The sequence below is a fragment of the Quercus suber genome, unplaced genomic scaffold (genome assembly GCF_002906115.3).
Source record: "Quercus suber isolate HL8 unplaced genomic scaffold, Cork oak 2.0 scaffold_30, whole genome shotgun sequence".
NCBI lineage: Eukaryota > Viridiplantae > Streptophyta > Magnoliopsida > Fagales > Fagaceae > Quercus > Quercus suber.
The window spans coordinates 1,047,182-1,065,629 of NW_027069495.1; the positions used below are offsets into that span (position 1 = coordinate 1,047,182).

The following is an 18,448-nucleotide window of genomic DNA, read 5'->3' on the forward strand; positions in this document are numbered from 1 at the left end:
TAGCCATAGATTAATTCCGACTCTATAAATCTTTCAACTTTCAAAAATTCAGCAAGACAACCATACCTGAGATACTTTGCACAGCCGTAGAGAAGAAAGGAAACAGCTCAATCATGTTGCGGCTGAAAACAAAAGGAACTTCCTTATGTACTTACACGTGTAACTTAAAAGGTAAAAGATTAGGGTTATCAAGGCTCATATATTTACTTATGCCACTTCACTTGGGCTTCATATTCTATAGTATTTATCTTATTTTTAATATCTTAGGCCCACTTTAATTTAATCCATTTAATTGTGGGTCTCCTTATAATTTAAGAATAATAATTAAATTAGTGTCAAAATTATGGGGTGTTACATCCACAATGTTCCATCGTCACTAATGGTTATGAGAGATTTTTCCATAAGAACACCAATATTGTAGTCTGGATTATCTCCTATGCAATCTTTGTTCTCTCCTTTGAAAAAACATGCAATATCTAAAAACAATTCTTTTTGCATATATGTTAGCCCATCAAAACTAATTTGAAGTATATCCATAATTTTTTTATTAGGTTCTTCTTTTAGTTTATCTAGGACACTTTTCCATTCTTCCGTTCTTTTAGCAAACAATAAAGAACCTAAAACTTTAAGAGCTAAAGGAAGGCCTTGAGCATAATTCACAAAACCCTTAGAAAAATTCACATAATTTTCTTCAGGGTAAGGTTTATTGAAAGCTCTCCAATTGAAAAGCTGCAAAGCATCATCATTACTCAACCCCTTAGCTCTATATATATCATTCACACCACATCTTTTCAATAGATGACTATCTCTGCTTGTTACAATGATTCTACTCCTTGGACCAAACCAATCATGCTTCCTTGCTAATGCTCCTAATTGTTCATCTTCATCCACATCATCAAAAACAATAAAAACCTTTTTATTACTTAATGCATTCCTCAAAAGATTGATTCCTTCTGGAATATTCCATACATTTATTTCACTTTCTATGAGGATCTTGAAAAGAAGTTGTTTCTGTAAAGAAACTAGACCTCGAGTTTTAGTTTCTTCTCTAATATTAGCAATATAGCTGGTAGCTTCATAGTTATGAGAAATTCTTTTATAAATTTCTTGTGCAAGAGTTGTTTTGCCTATTCCACCCATCCCACAAATCCCAACAAAATGAACATTATCCAACCCTTCAGACAAGTATGAATCAAACATTTCCTCCACAAAAGAGTCCATTCCAACAAGGTCCTCATAAACACTTGAGAATTTACAATTCAACTCACTAAATATCCTTTTAATGATTTCTTCGATAACAATAGATTCAGGTCTGCAAAGAAAGTTGCCACACACCAAAAAAAAAAAAAAAAAAAAAAAAAAAAAAAAAGATGAGGCAAAGTTAGCCATATTGAGAGGGAAAAAAAAGCATTCAGCTTAAGCATAATCTAGAGCTTTGTTCAGTTAGAAAATGTGAATTTTTAAAGAGTAAACTATGGCGCTGTAATTGAGGTTTTATTTATTTATTTATTTTTTTATTTTTGTGACGTTATATGTTCTATAATTGAGAGCCATGTGTTTCTTTATGATTATAAGAGTTAATTGAGTTGACAGTGCCTGCTTATATTAATTCCTCTATTGAACCTTTCTTGGATTGCTGTTTTCCCAATTTTATTTCATAAAAATAAACTGCATAAGTCTACTTTTTGCCAAGCCATTTACCCTAAACATTTTTACCTGCTTATCAAGGCAATTCTGCAGGAAATGCAAACTATAAAAAAGAGGCAAGCATTCGAATGAAGACATTATGGGTAAATTGTAAAATCCAAAGCTATGTAAAATCCTCAAGTCACTTGTATAATGTGGATTACCAAATTTGTGTTTAGACGCAGCAAACAGGTTGTGCTGGGTCGTGTTTAGGGTGAGTCAATTGGGTTAAGGTTAAAAATGTGTCATCTTTAACAAATTTTAAATTGGGTCGATGGGGTTACAGGTCAACCTATATTTTTTTCACATGCAAAAAATAAATAAATGAACAAAAAAAATACTAAATGTCAAATAAAACAAAATAGTCAAAAATAAAACTTAAATAATGCATAGATTCTTAAGTTTGTTGGTGTAGGTGTGTGTTCTAAATGCTTTTATTATTATTTATTTTCTAGACGTTAGAAATTTATGAGTAAAATAGCGGTTGAGCAATTATGATAAAAATAGTCGTTGGGTAATAATGGATAATATAGTTGTTGGGCTTTTATGGGTTATTAGTAACCAATAACTATAGATCATTATTATCATGAATAACCTATATAATACCCATCATCACACCCTTTCTTATAAGTCATTTTTTTTACTACTCTATATTTAGATATACACAATCCTATTATATGTCTCTCTCACATATTTTTCTACAATATATATTTGTTCTAAGGAAAAGCAATAGAGGGTTGTTCTTAAACTTTCGTGAGTGGAATTGCATCTATCATGAAGATTGACGCTATAGTCTACTCCTGGGGGGTTGTTTGGCTAAGAGAACCAGTCGCACCGAGTTTTTCTTTAGATGGCACAAATCAACTTTTAAGAACGACGTTTTCACAGCATGATTCTATAATATTGTGAGATTGTTCTACACTTCTTTTAATTTTATATCCAAACTATATTATTGGGGATGTTATTTGTTATATCAAAACTTGTTTATTCAGTAAAATATTCCAACAATCTTAAATGTTGATTTTTGTGTTTCAAAATAGATAAACAAGTTGTTGATTCTCTTAAGGTTGTTTCAGAAACTACAAAGCTTGAATCTTTTGATGAAAATCTATAATTTTAAAGATTGGCCTGTCGTTCTGTTTCAACGTTTGCCTTGTAATATTAAGCACGTGTATTGTATGATACTATTTGATTTGTAATGATTCAAAGGTGGTTTTGGTTCGTTGGCTTTAATTATATATACGGTGTTTATTCAAAATAAAACTAATATATGGGTTTTGATTTTATTCATATATGTTAATTTTGGTTAATTAGATTGATTTTTACATCGATCTATGCCCTTTGGTTTGGTTATTAGAAATTGAATTTTTATGATCTACAATCTACATCTTAATAAAAAGCACGTGTTTATTTTTCTCATGCAATAGAAGTTGCGTGTTCAATGAGTTTGGCAGTATATACAAGAAACTTTTGAGATCATGTTTATTAAGATTTGATTTGATTTTTTATTTTTATAGAAGATAGATCTTAATCTACTTTATGTAAATGAAATGAGATAAAAATTTATTTTTGGCACAAACATGGAAAATAATGTGTAGAATTATGGTGAGTGCACTCCCATTGTTAACTGGGAACAATGGTGCAGCACCAACTTGGTATTTCCATTGTATGATGAAGATACAATGATACCATAATTTAGTTGGATATTATCTTTCGTGTCAAAGTATTCAAGTAGACACTTATGGTTGTGACAAGAGAAATTGTGATTGATTAAACATTTGTATTATACAATTGTGGTATAACGATATCAAATTTTACAAAATATTAGGTGTCTTATTCTTGTGAAAGTATGGACATTCCTAAGAGTGGTTTCTAGTAGTTAGAGGCTATTGGCTCTATGTACAAATACTATTATTTTTACATCTCTTGATACAGATATATGAATTGAGAAATTATGGAAAATGATTAAAAATTTCTTTATATAAAAAAATAATAAAAAAATGATACAACTAGTATTTTGGGCTAGTAGATAAGATTTTGTGGGAATAAATATTCTTTTTATCCTCCAAATGAAAGAGTGACATTGAAAAAATATATTTACATATTTTTATTGGCTATATGTGTTGTTTTGAGATGATGGATAGGTTTTTGTGAATTTGAAATAAAAAGACCTCGCAAATCAGTAACAAGAGTAACCAAACTCCTTAGTTTGGTACATTGTAATTTGGATGATTTAAAATACCTAGTGACTAGAGGTGGTAAGAGATTTTATGTAATCTTTTTTTATGACCATTCTATATTTACTTAGCTTTGTTTATTAAGAACTAAAGATGAGGTTTTTGAAATTTTTATGAAATATAAAAAATGAAGTTGAGAATAGTGTAAGCCTAACTTGGTATACCTCAAATTGTGTGGGTGGTTGGCTAAGATGTTACCCAAATCTAAAAGGAGAATACCTCAAAGTGTGGGGGTACTTGCCTAAGGTCATGCTACATGAACCTAAAAGGAGGAAACTTGATTCTTAAACATGTGATTATGTGTTTATTGGTTATGTTTATTATAGTTCATGATATAGAATTATTTTCATCAATATTGATGTATTTAGAATTTAATACTATTGTTGAATCTCAAAAATACTTTCTTTAAGTATGAGTTTCCTTTGAAAAATAAGGAAAATATGTTTCTTGAACCTATTGATACTTCTAATGATCTTGTTGTGATGTGCAAGAATTGAGAAGGACTAAGCGAACTAGGGAGAAAAAGAGTTACGGTAACAATTTTCTTACTTATATTGTTGAAGGTGAACATGTAAGTTATTATGATGCAATTAAATTTGTTGATGCACCATTATGGTTGGAAGCTTTTAACAAATTATTAGATTATGTCTAATTATACTTGGAATGGATTGAGCTTCCACCTAAGGTTAAGCCTATTGGTTGCAAGCGGGTGTTTAAAAGAAAATTATAGCCGAATGAGATCATAGACAAGTATAAGGCATGCTCGGTAGCTAAGGGCTATAAACAAAAGTATCATGTTGATTATTTGATACTTATTCTTTGGTTATTAGAATTGCATCTGTAAGAATGTTGTTTGTCATTATATTTATTTACAAACGTATTATACATCATATGGATTTTAAAACTGTTTTTCTAATAGGTGAATTAGAAAAAAAAATAAAAAAATTATATAGAGCAACCCGAGGGTTGTGTTGTCCTTGGACAATAACATGAAGTTTGTAAATTGATTAAATTCTTGTATGGATTAAAACAAGAACCTATACAATGACATGGAAATTTTGATATATGATGCTTACACATGGATTTGTGATTTATGGTCATGAGGATAAATGCATATATAATAAGTTAAATAATCACGAATGTGTCATTATTTTTTTATATGTTGATGACTTACTTATATTCGGAACTAGCCATAACGTTGTGCATGATACTAAATATTTTCTTGCCTCTAAATTTAATATGAAAATTTTGGTTGAGGAAAATGTTATTTTAGGCATCAAGATCCTTACGGATAATGATTGCATTGTACTATCACAATCTCATAATGTGGAGAAAAAAAAATTGAACACTTTGATATGTGACCTATGTCTATTATGTACGACTTAAAGGTGCATTTGGTCAAAAATTGTGGTGATAATGTTTCACAAGATAAACAATCACAAATTATTGGTTGTTTAATATTTTTGACAAAACGTAGTTGCCCTGATATTGCACATGATGTTGGTAGATTGAGTAGATACACTCATTGTTAGGTTCTAAAGATTTAGGAATTTATGTATTTAGAACTCTAATGTGTAATGTTGGCAAACCATGATCAAAACAGGTTGTTTAGTCTTGTTCAGGCTTGCTCAAAGTTGTGTCTTTTTTGTAAAGTTGGAATCGAGCTGATGTAGAATTCACTATGCATTTCGGCCTGGCTCGATTGATCGAAGCTTAGGCTCGATCAATCGAATCTCGGGTAGAATGCGTTTTTGCTGCATAATTCCAACTCAGCCCTAACTCCTAAAACGTTTAGGGTTTTATGTTTTTGCCCTAGGTATATAAGGCAAACCCTAGCCACGTTTTAGAAGTTGCTCATATTGCTGTTTGTGTGAATCTCTTGTGAGATTTGTGAGGAGCTTTCCTTCACACAAACTTAGGATTATCAAGGAGGAGATTTCGTCAAGAACTTGATGATCATTCAGTTGCTGCCATAAGATTTTAAAGATACACAAGCGGGAGTGCTTGTAGTTGCTGGAGAATCCAAGAAAGAAGGAGTCCGTGGTCTCGGAGCTTGCACGTGGTCGTGTCAGTAAGTTTCTACTGGTGGGTAGCAATAGGATGTTAGCGGTCTAAGTCGCTATTGTAAAACTTCGATTCTTTCTATAGTGGATTCAGGTTTACCTTGAGGATAGCTAGGTTAAATCCTCCCCAGGTTTTTGCGGTGTGATTTCCTGGGTCATCATATCTTTGTGTTATTTATATTTCCTCTGCTTATACCTGATATGATTATTTGATTGTGATAACCTAGATTTGCATAATTTGACTAAGTTAATCACTTGGCTAATTAACTAGGTTAATCCAATTGTGTTTTAAGGGGTCTAAAAACTCACACTCATAATCCTAGTGTTGAGCATTAGGATGTAATATCTATATTATTGGGATATTTAAAGGGGACTTCTTATTTTTGTTTGTCATATTTTGGTTAACTTGTTGTTTTAGAAGGATATTGTGATGCTAACTGGATCTCTAATATAGATTATGTGAAGTCCACTAGTGGATATGTGTTCACATTAGCTGGAGGGGTTGTCTCTTGGAAGTCATCCAAGAAGACTTGCATAGTGAGATCTAACATGGAAATAGAGTTAGTGGCCTTAAAGAAGGCTATGTCTGAAGTTATGTGACTTAGGAGTTTATTATTTGATATGCCTCCATTTACTAACTCTATTGTCTCTATTTGCTTTCCTTGTGATTGTCAAGTTGCCATAACATGTGTTAAGAGAAAAGTTTATTATGGGAAAAGTCGACATATCCAATTGAGGCTGAGGTAGCTTATTGACAATGACATTATGTCATTGGACTTTGTGAGGTCTAAAAGGAACTTGGCCAATGTTTGACCAAACCACTAGCAAGAAGGCTAGTGAGTGAGACATTTAGAGGGATGGGACTGATACCTAAGTTGTGACATTGTGCCTAATGCCCAACCTCTATGATGGGTGATTCTACGAAGATGTTACATGGGTAGAGGTCATTAGTGGTCCATGAGGGCATTGTCATTTGTTATGTGTTTTCCGATATCTTGGTTAAGAGATTAGTGATGAATCCATCCTCATCGTGTGAGACAGTGCTAAGTTGTAGAATTTGGTGAGGTTGAGCTTTATGCTCTTAATGGATCCATATCCCTACCTATTGGGATGGGGTGTATTTGCACACTCTTTATGGATGCCACCAAGTTGTAGATTGTTAGAGGTTGAGCTTTCGGCTTTTAATAGATCCATATCCCTACCTGTTAGGATGGGGTGTATTTGCACGCACTCCTGATTAATGCCACTGACTAAGTTGCAGATTGTTGCAGGTTGAGCTTTAGGCTCTTAGTGGATCCATACTCCCTATCAGTTGGGATGAGGTGTCCTGCACGCAATCCTAATGGATGCCACCTAAGTGTGAATGGAAGTTGTGCCACTTCCTATGAGACTTTTTGGTTAGGCCTCTACAGCTCTCATGAAACCCAGTGGCGCATGGCCAGGATAAGGCACCAACCCGCTTAAGAACATCCTTGGTAAAAAACGCCATGTGGGTGGTAAGTTTGGATTACTAATAGCTTGGTTAAAAGAGTTTTAACTCTACCATTGTCTTTTAGTTCCTACTTATTTATCCTAAGTATGGTTAAAACCTTTTGGTACCATATTGATGCATGCTTTCTTTAGTTGCTTGCCTTTCCTATTTTGTGTTTGTAATATGGAAGTTGTGCTGCTTTCTGTGAGACTTTTTGGATAGGTCTCTACAGCTCTCATGAAACCCAGTGGCGCATGGCCTGGATAAGGCACCAACCCGCTTAAGAACAACCTTGGTAAAGAAATTTATGTGGGTGGTAAGTTTAGATTACTAATAGCTTGGTTAAAAAAGTTTTAACTCCACCATTGTCTTTTAGTTCCCACTTATTTATCCTAAGTATGGTTAAAACCTTTTGTTACCATATTGATGCATGCTTTCTTTAGTTGCTTGCCTTTCCTATTTTGTGTTTGTAACATATGGGGGATTGTTGGTATGGGTGTGTGTTCCAAACACTTTTATTATTATTTATTTTCTAGCTGTTAGAAATTTATGAGTAAAATAGCCATTGGGCAATTATGATAAAAACAGTCATTGGGTAATAATGGATAATATAGTTGTTAGGCTTTTATGAGTTATTAGTAACCAATAACTATAAACCATTATTGTCATGAATAGCCTATATAATACATGATCACACCCATTCTTATAAGTCATTTTTTTTTACTACTCTATATTTAGATATACACAATCCTATTATATGTCTCTCCCACATAATTTTCTACAATATATATTTGTTTTAAGGAAAAGCAATAGATGGTTGTTCTTGAACCTTTATGAGTGGAAGTGCATCCATCATAAACGTTGATGCTATAGTTTAATCCTGGGGGGCTGTTTGGCTAAGAGAACCAGTCGCACCAAGTTTTACTCTGGGTGGCACGAATCAACCTTTAAGGACAACGCGTTTGCAGTGTAATTCATTGTCACAGATGAGACTGACAATGGCAAGGATGCTATGAGTTTTATTGTAGAAAGTTGAGGTTTAGACCAATGCGTTGAGCCTTTTATCACACCAAAGGATGTAGAGATGTTATTTCAACTTGAGCTAATTGATACGCTTAATTTTTATATTATAAACTCAATTTCTCCAATTCTTGTTGTCCCATGGTCAAACAAGAAAATAAAAAGAATAGCAATTGGTATTTGATTCTGTGTAGTCATTACCTTTTGATGGTTAATGTCATGTTAGCTTTACATAATTTTGTATTTGGAGTGATTTGCTAGCTTATATAGTGTAAGTTTTATTTTTTATTTTTTAAAAATTAAAAAGGGTCGGTCACAAGTCAAACGGGTTGACCAGTACACTGCCAAGGAAAAAAAGAAAAAGAAAAAAGAAGAAGCTAGATCCGGTCTAGCTCAACCCATTTTTGCTTGTGGTAAAAAATTCTCTAGTTCAAATAAGGTATTTTCCTTCAATTTTGGGTCAAATGAATGATTCGGGCTCACTGTTGCCAAGACTATCTCTGATTGCTCACCATCCCCAACCATGAAAAGGTTCTTCAATCAAAGTCCTCTTTGAGATTATAAATTCCAAAGTTTGTAATATATATGGGACAAAGAAAGTCATTGTTAGATATAAATTCACATTTATTGTCACCATTAGTCTTTCCTCCATATCGTTAAAAACATTCCAGTTAAGAATGAATAATGGTGACAACAAATGAAATGACAAAAAATGAAACTTATAAGACCAAAATGACAATTGACGAAATTTATCATGTGCAATTTGCATTTAAAAAAAAAAAAAAGAACTTTTAACTTTTTTTGGTATGAAAATTTATTTTTTATTTGTTAAAGAGTTATGGACAAACTAATGGTGACAGAAAGTATGAACTTGCAGAATCAGACAGAAAAAAAAAAAAAAAAATGACAAGTAACCAAAATTAATGGATGTAATTTATATTTTTTCCACATTCTTACCTGTCCTTTAAATCCCATCCAGCAAGATTAGCAACTTTGGATAAAGCAGTTTTCCACGTTTGAATATTCCTTATGCTATCCTTGAGATGCTCTTCATGCTTCGCAAATGCTTCTACAAAAGTTCCCCTTTGATTCTGCACATCACTAGGATCCACATAGTGGAAGACAAGCAGAACTACCAATTGCATCTTTTCCATGCACTCAACAATCTTTGTTAGTTCAATCAAGCACCACCTTGAAGAAGCGTAATCTCTAGAGAGAATAATGACAGCAAATCTTGATTCTTCTATTGCTTTCAAGAGCTCTGGGGCAATGATTGTTCCTCGCTTGAGTTTTTCATTGTCCCTAAAAGTGGATATGCCTTTTCGTTTCAAACCAGCATATAGATGGTCTGTAAATTTTGTGCGGGTATCCTCACCTCAAAAATTAAGAAAGACATCGTATTTGCATCCACAGGAAGAAGAAGACAACGATGACAACTGAATAAAAGCCATGAAGGAAATGGATCTGCAATGAGCTAAATTTAGTTTAGTTTTCAAATCTAGGAAATTGTATGTGTGACTGAAATGCTCAAAAAACCTCTTAAAATAACGTTGGGCAGTGGTGCAAAGTGTGAGTGAGACAGAGGGACCGGCAATCATGGATTAAACAATTCATTTTCTAATAAAGTCGGTGCAAGTAGCCCTTCTCCTATTCAAGGCATCAGCAACTACTCAACTACTTCAATTGGCTGTTAATGGGGAATAGGCATAAGGATGACTGTGCATTGCATGTAAGGGTTTGTGTCTTTATGAGGGTTAGAAGATCAGGACAGAAAGGGGGTGTGGTTTGTGCACTACTCTTTTTGTTGGGGGAGCTAAATGAATAAATTTAACTTTATTTATTATAAACTAGGCACGTGCATGCGCATGATAATTTTTTTAGGATGATCTCATTAAATATTTTATTTATACTATAATTTCAGTTATTAATCATTAGTTTTTCATTAGTTTTTAAGTTAATAAAAATCTTAAGTATACCTTTTTTTTAACCAATATATATATATATATATAATCTTTACTCATATCTTAAGTAAATTCTATATATTCCACTTCTTTGAATGCGTAAAACTTTAAACAACTACTCCATAATGACAGTGACTAGTTAATTTTTTTTTTTTTTTAATGATCTCATTTGTAATGCTTAAGAAAGACATCGTATTTGCATCCATAGTGTTAGGTTCTAAAGACTTAGGATTTGATGTATTTAGAACTCTAATGTGTAATGTTGGCAAACCATAATCAAAACAATACGTTTAGTCTTGTTTAGGCTTGCTCAAAGTTGTGTAATTCATGTAAAGTTAGAATCGAGTGGCTGCAGATGTATTGGTGCATTTCGGCCTGGCTCGATCGATCAAAGGATAGACTCGATCGATCGAAAGTCGGCCAGAATGTTTTTCTGCAGAATTTCCAATTCAACCCCACCTCATTAAACGTTTTAGGGTTTTATGTTTTCACCCTAGGTATATAAGGCAAAACCCTAGCCACGTTTTGAGAGTTGCTCTGGTTGTATTGTTGCTCATATTTTGCTGTTTGTGTGAATCTCTTGTGAGATCCTTGAGGAGCTTTCCTTCACATAAACTTAGGGTTTTCAAGGTAGAGATTATATCAACATCTTGATGATCAACTCAGTTGCTGCCATTGGAGCTTAAAGAAACACAAGCGGGGGTGCTTGTATCTTGATTGGAGAATCCAAGAAAGAAAGAGTCCGTGGATTCGGAGTTTGCACGTGGTCATGTCAGTAAGTTCGACTGGTGGGTAGCAATAGGAAGTCGAGCGTGGGTGCTTGTAAGTCCTTTTGTATGAACTTCGATTCTTTCATATAGTAGATTCAAGTTTACCTTGAGGATAGCTAGGTTAAATCCTCCCCAGGTTTTTTACCTGTTCAGTTTTCCTGGGTGATCATATCATTGTGTTATTTATATTTCTGCTGCTATATTTCTGGATATGATTAATTGATTATGTTAACCTAGATTTGCATAATTTGACTAAGTTAATCACTTGGCTAATAAACTAGGTTAATCCAATTGTTGTGTTTTAAGGGGTCTAAAAACCTAACAAGTGGTATCAGAGTGGGTAGCCCTCTTGTTGTAGATCTTTTGATCTCTGAGCTGATCCTTGACCCTTATTCTCATGGAACACGGACATTCTCTGGTTATTCCTCCTCATTTCGATGGGAATAACTATGCTTATTGGAAAGTAAGGATGAAAGCATTCTTGAAATCTATTGATAAGAGGGTTTGAAATTCTGTTGAGTACGGATGGGAGAAGCTCACTACTCCTGTGAGTGAGTGGCAAACTTCTCAAAAAGAAGCAGCTGGGTTCAATAGTAAAGCTATGAATGCCATCTTTAACACTGTTTCTATGGAGAAATTCAAGAGAATCTCTAATGTTGAGATTGCTCATATTGGTTGGAAAATCCTCCAGACTGTGCATGAAAGCACAAAGGCAGTGAAGATTAATAAATTGCAGCAATTAACTTCTAGATTTGAAAGCATTAGGATGTCTGATGATGAATCTTTTGATGAATTTTATGCTAAACTGAATGATATTGTTAATTCTGCTTTTAATCTGGGTGAAATCTATGATCAACCTAAAATTGTTAGGAAGATTCTTAGATCCTTGACTGAGGATTTTAGGTCTAAAGTGACTGCCATTACTGAAAGCAAGGATGTGGACTCCATCCCTGTTGATGAGCTTGTAGGATCTCTTCAGTCCTATGAGCTAGACCTACCCAAAGCTAGCAAATCCAAGTCAATGGCTCTTAAGTCAATTGATGATGTTGAGGTTGGTGGATTTGATTATGAGCTCTATGCTACAGAGATTGCTTACCTTGTCAAGAACTTTAGAAACTTTCTTAGGAACAATAACAGAAAGGCAAGAAATACAAACATTGCTGAACCTAGAAATTTTAGGAAGAATGATCTCATAAAGGTTAGTAACACTGAAAAACCTAGAGAAAAAGTAGGTCAATCTTTTAATAATTCTTTGGGTTCTCAATGTTTTGGATGTCAAGGGTATGGTCATGTTAAATCTGAATGTCCTACATTCTTGATGAGGTCTAAGGGAAAAGTTATGGTTGTAACCCTTAGTGATAATGAGGTTTCTGATGATGAGTCTAGATGTGACGAGGATGGAAACTTCATTGCTTTCACTGCTACTACTGTAGTCAATGAAAGCGTGTCTGTTGAAGAGAACCCTTCTGATGGGGAACTCTCTGAGGATGCAGATCTTCAAGAGGCCTATAATAAACTTTGCAAAGTTGCTACAAAGGATGCTATGAATGTTGAACTTGGCCTGAAGAAAATTAAATCTCTTGAGCTTGATAAGAAGAATTTGCTTGTTAAATTGTTTGATGCTAATGATCTTTTAATTAATGTGAAATCCGAGAATATGCTCTTACTTGATAAAGTTAAAACTTTGGAACATGATTTATCTGTTGCTAGGTCTGCTAGTTCTAAACTTGATCAAATGCTGAGTGTTCAAAAGTATCCTTCTGACAAATCTGGATTAGGTTTTGTTGAAAGCATCACTGTGTCTGCATCAAATTCCACAAACTTTGTTCCTTCATCTTCTTCTGAACCTTTCATGAGTGAGGTTGTGAGTGAAACTGTCAAACTCCCTATGAGTGAGGTTGTCAAACCCATAGAAGTTTCACCATCTAAGAAGATTAGGGTTGATCTGAAAGAGTCTAAATCTAAGGAGTCTACCCTTTCTAAGGACAAGATGCATGGTAAACCTGTTTGGGTTTGTCATTTTTGTGGAAAGTCTGGACACATTCGTCCTAATTGTTACAAGCTTCAAGCTGCTAAAAGAGCAAACAAACCAAAAGTGCCTGTGCCTCAAACACAAGATCCTATGACACTCATTGGTGAATTGGTAAAGGCTTTAAACCTTTATTCCAATCATGGAGTTGGAATCACTTGAACGTGAATAGGAACTCCAATGCTCGCAGTGCAACTAAAAGGTTTTGGATGTAAAAGACTCGATCTAATTGAGTCTTTCTGACATGGTCCTTGTGCTTCATTGCTCTACTCTTTTGTGACCATTGTTCTTTGGTTTTTGTGTTGTTTTTGTTTCTAGGACTTGCATTGCATAACATTCATGCATTTCATTCTAGGATTTATTTTTGTTTTCTCTTTTAAATAAATAAAAAAAAGGAGAAAAGAAAATTGTGTTTGGCACTATTTTTTTTGGTTTTTGAAAACAAGGTTGGTCAATTTATTTACACAGAATATGTTCTTGTACCCTGTTTAGCTTTGATGAGCTTATTTATTGCACTTTACTAGTTGAAGATTTGTAGTGCATGTTGTATGAGAAAGATGTTTATGGTTTTTCATCATTTTGTCTTGATCTTGAAGTCACATGTCTTTGACTGTCGGACTTGATCATTTTGAGAAAGGCATAAATAACCATCTCACCACTGTTCACTAGCTAATCATGAACACCTTAGTGCATATCTTAAGATTCTGTGCTCGAGAAAGTGTAGCACATGCACAAAAAGAACATAAGGTGAAGCCTCGGTTTAAATGCTTAATGCTTAAAATTGGTGTGTACTATTAGGCTTGATGCCAAATCACATAATTAAAATTGGTGTGTATATTATGAGGCAAAATTCAAGAAACTTACATGATTGCAAACTTATGATCTAAGAGATGTGGGAGTTATATGATGTAACTCTTTAGGTGATAGTCTCTTTTAAATTCTAGGTGATGAATTTTGTAGACTTTGTGGTTGATTTCTATTCACATATCACCTCACATGTATCTCAAGTTTTTGCTAGTTGTACGGACTACACAAGTTACTCATTGCTAAACACTGTACATGTTTTGTGTGTGTTTTTGGTCTGACCAACCAAGTTTGAAAATACCTTGAATATTACGCAAAACATATTTTTTGCTTGAGAATTTAAAGGGAGAATGGATGAAATTTCTTTGAAAAATTGGGGTTAAAACTTGGGTTTTTGAAAAAGCATTTTATCTCATACTCATGCATTTTGTTTCATCAATTTTAATGCTTTGAGGAGTTGTGCCCAAAATGTGGTTGTTGTTTTTCAAAACTGTGTTTTTTCTCAAAAATTTTGTGAGCCTCTGCCTATTTCGATCAATTCATTCTGTTTTTCGATCGATCGAAAATTACTTAAAATCCTTTTAGGAGTCTCGGGTTGATTCGATCGATCAAATGTTATTTTCGATCAATCGAATATCGCGAATCAGGTTTTTTTTTAAACACTGTTCTTGACTTTTTCAAATCACTTTTTCAAGTAGTTTCAAAACCTTTTTCTCTCTCTCTCTGACTTGGCAAGCTCACTCAGCAATTTTTTGTCGTTTTCTTCCGATTCTTTTGCAAGGATTTTGTCCTCTAAGGCCGGTAAGTCTATTTTACCCTTCTTTTTTCTTTTATTTTCAAGTTTCATTGAATTTTTCATGCATTTTTCCTTGAAGATTTTCGGACCTATTCTTTTTGGGGCTTTTCTTGATTCAAGTCATATTATGTTAAATTGATCAATGGGTTTTTGTTGGGACATGATATAAACATGATATTGATGGTTTAATTTGATCAATTTTGTGTTTTGTGAAAAATTGAAAATTCTAGGGCTCTTAATTGAATCGATTTGGGGCTTTTGTTCAATTGGATAGAAATTGATGAAATTGGCCTGTTAAATTGATGTAATTGATCATTATATTATGTATTCTAGCTTGTGTGATGATCAATTAGTCAAATTTTTTCAAAATCTTAACAAGTGTTTTTCAATTTTTTTGGCACCTCTGTGCTCAAGCCAATTTTGTGCAATTGAACTTCAATTGAACTTAGTTTAACTGCATTAGAACATGCATCATGTCATTAATATTGTTCATGCATCATATAGATTTTTGTTTTATATTTTTTTTTGTGCTAACTTGTAGTTTGCCCTTGGTTTGTACTTTGTTTTTGTTATTTTGGTTCTTTTTGGGTCTCTGTCCTTTCCTTAGCATCATGCCTAGGAAAACTAGAGCTCATAGGTCTGTTCCCCCACCTTCTCCTCCCTCACCTTCTTTTGACCGAGAGAAGTTTTTGAGTGAGAAAAAACCAAGAGATTTTTGAGCGTTTGAACCTTAGGAGAAAGATTTGGTTTGAGCCTGTTGTAGTTTTAGATGAGGTTGATCCTGCCATTAGGGCAAGTTTTGAGCATCAGGGCTGGTTACCTTTGTTGGATATTTCTGATCCTTCTCCTCCAGCTACCCTGATTAGAGAGTTCTTTTCGAACATCTCTATCAGTGTCTATGATTCCAACACTTTGGTAAAGAGTTGGATACGAGGCGTAGAGTACACCATTACTCCTACTGTAGTGGCTGATGCTCTAGGGGTACCTTTGGTCCAGCACCCTGTCTACCCTTATGATGAGTCTCCTCTTTTGAGTGATGTCATGTCATACATCACTGGGTCTTCTATCCAGTGGGGTTCTGATCCTTGGATCACCACTGCTGAGCTATCTGAGTTGCACTATCTCTTCTTTAGGATAACATGTCATTCTATATAGCCCATTTCTCATCTTCACACCATTCCTCTCGAGTAGTGTGTCTTTTTGTATGCTCTAGTGACTGATGCTCCTATTAGTTTTCCTCATTTGTTTCTTCGTTCTTTGAACGAAGGTTATAAGAGTTCATCTTCCTCTCATGCTTTTGTCCATCCCATATTTATTCATAGGATTTTGTTATATCTTGGTCTAGATGATTTCCTTTCTTCTGAGCCCGTTCATGTTATTGTTCCCATAGGTGCGTCTTTTCTTAGACAAAGGGCTGCTCACCTTCGAGCTGGCTCTAAACACCCTAGGTCTGAGCCTTCTGGTACTGCACCTCCTCCTTCTTCTTTTACAGGTCCTGCTGGTGAGGATGTTGATGATCCTGTTGGTGATGCTGCTGCTACTGGTGTTCCTCCACCTCCTTTGCATGACTTTGATATTCGTCGTACCTTGGAGACTGTCATGACTGTTCAGGCGGCTCATGGTCAGATTTTGGTGGACTTACTTGATGAGATTCGTGCTTTGCGAGTCGACTTAGTGCATCTTTGTTCACCCTCACCACCTCCTTTTGATGATGGCATGTGATTGTCCTTTGGCATTCCATCACAAAAAGGGGGAGTAGAGTTTTGACACTTGTAGAGGAGTTTTTGTAGTTAGGGGGAGATTTTTTTGTTTTGTGGAGCTAGTGGAGATATTAGATTGTATCTAGGTGCTTCACTTTGTATATCATTTTTTTGGGGCTATTCATGTTAGGGGGAGATACATTTATTTTGTTATATTATTCTTGTTTCTTGTGTTCACTGTTTATTGATTTATATTTATAAGTTATTCATTGATATATGTCTTTATTTTGTGTTGTGTGAAACATACAAGAATGATTTATTTTTGTTGTATCTAACTTAAGAGGAGAGTTAGTTTACATATCTGTTGATTTACTGTTTTCTGTCACACATGCGTTTATGCTTTTGTTGAGTGTTTTAGGAATATACAGGTTGATTCAATTGAGTTGCTGTCTACACTTGCAATTGATGGATAGTAGTTAGGATTGATTTTTTTGTGTTTATGAGCATTATTATTTTTATAAAGGGCTTTTATTTGTAAACTTTGAGTTTTTAATTTGTGTTTTGTCACGGATTGCCAAAGGGGGAGTTTGTTAGGTTCTAAAGACTTAGGATTTGATGTATTTAGAACTCTAATGTGTAATGTTGGCAAACCATGATCAAAACAATATGTTTAGTCTTGTTTAGGCTTGCTCAAAGTTGTGTAATTCATGTAAAGTTGGAATCGAGTGGCTGCAGATGTATTGATGCATTTCGGCCTGGCTCGATCGATCGAAGGATAGACTCGATCGATCGAAAGTCGGCCAGAATGTTTTTCTGCAGAATTTCCAACTCAACCCCACCTCATTAAACGTTTTAGGGTTTTATGTTTTTGCCCTAGGTATATAAGGCAAAACCCTAGCCACATTTTGAGAGTTGCTCTGGTTGTATTGTTGCTCATATTTTGCTGTTTGTGTGAATCTCTTGTGAGATCCTTGAGGAGCTTTCCTTCACATAAACTTAGGGTTTTCAAGGTATAGATTATATCAACATCTTGATGATCAACTCAGTTGCTGCCATTGGAGCTTAAAGAAACACAAGCGGGGGTGCTTGTATCTTGATTGGAGAATCCAAGAAAAAAGGAGTCCGTGGATTCGGAGCTTGCACGTGGTTGTGTCAGTAAGTTCTATTGGTGGGTACCATTAGGAAGTCGAGCGTGGGTGCTTGTAAGTCCTTTTGTATGAACTTCGATTCTTTCATATAGTGGATTCAAGTTTACCTTGAGGATAGCTAGGTTAAATCCTCCCTAGGTTTTTTACCGGTTTGGTTTTCCTGGGTGATCATATCATTGTGTTATTTATATTTCTGCTGCTATATTTCTGGATATGATTAATTGATTGTGTTAACCTAGATTTGCATAATTTGACTAAGTTAATCACTTGGCTAATAAACTAGGTTAATCCAATTGTTGTGTTTTAAGGGGTCTAAAAACCTAACACATAGGAAGAAGAAGACAATGATGATGACTGAATAAAGCCATGAAAGAAATGGATGTGGAATAAGCTGAATTTAGTTTAGTTTACAAATCAAGGAAATTGTAGGTGTGACTGAAATGCTCAGAAAACCTCTTAAAATAACGTTGGGCGGTGGTGCAAAGTGTGAGTGAGATAGAGGGACCAGCAATCATGGGTCAAACAATTCATTTTCTATTAGAGTCGGTGCAATTAGCCCTTCTCCTATTCGAGGCATTAGCAACTACTCAACTACTTCAATTGGCTGCTAATGGGGAACAAGCATATGGATGACTGTGCATTGCATGTAAGGGTTTGTCTGAGGGTTAGAAGATGAGGACAAAAAGGAGGTGTGTTCCATGCACGACTCTTTTTGTTGGGGGAGCTAAATGAATAAATTTCACTTTATTTATTATAAACTGGG

General features: G+C 34.5%; 1 protein-coding gene across 1 annotated transcript; it reads right to left on the reverse strand.

The window, feature by feature from the left end:
* Nucleotides 1-351: 351 nt before the first annotated feature.
* On the reverse strand, nucleotides 352-11,641 carry LOC112040941 (disease resistance protein RUN1-like). The gene is made up of 3 exons (XM_065770403.1): nucleotides 11,619-11,641; nucleotides 9,435-9,779; nucleotides 352-1,243 (listed from the first exon to the last, which is right to left on the reverse strand). The coding sequence occupies exons 1-3, from the start codon at nucleotides 11,639-11,641 to the stop codon at nucleotides 352-354; spliced, it is 1,260 nt and encodes a 419-aa protein (XP_065626475.1).
* Nucleotides 11,642-18,448: the final 6,807 nt, after the last annotated feature.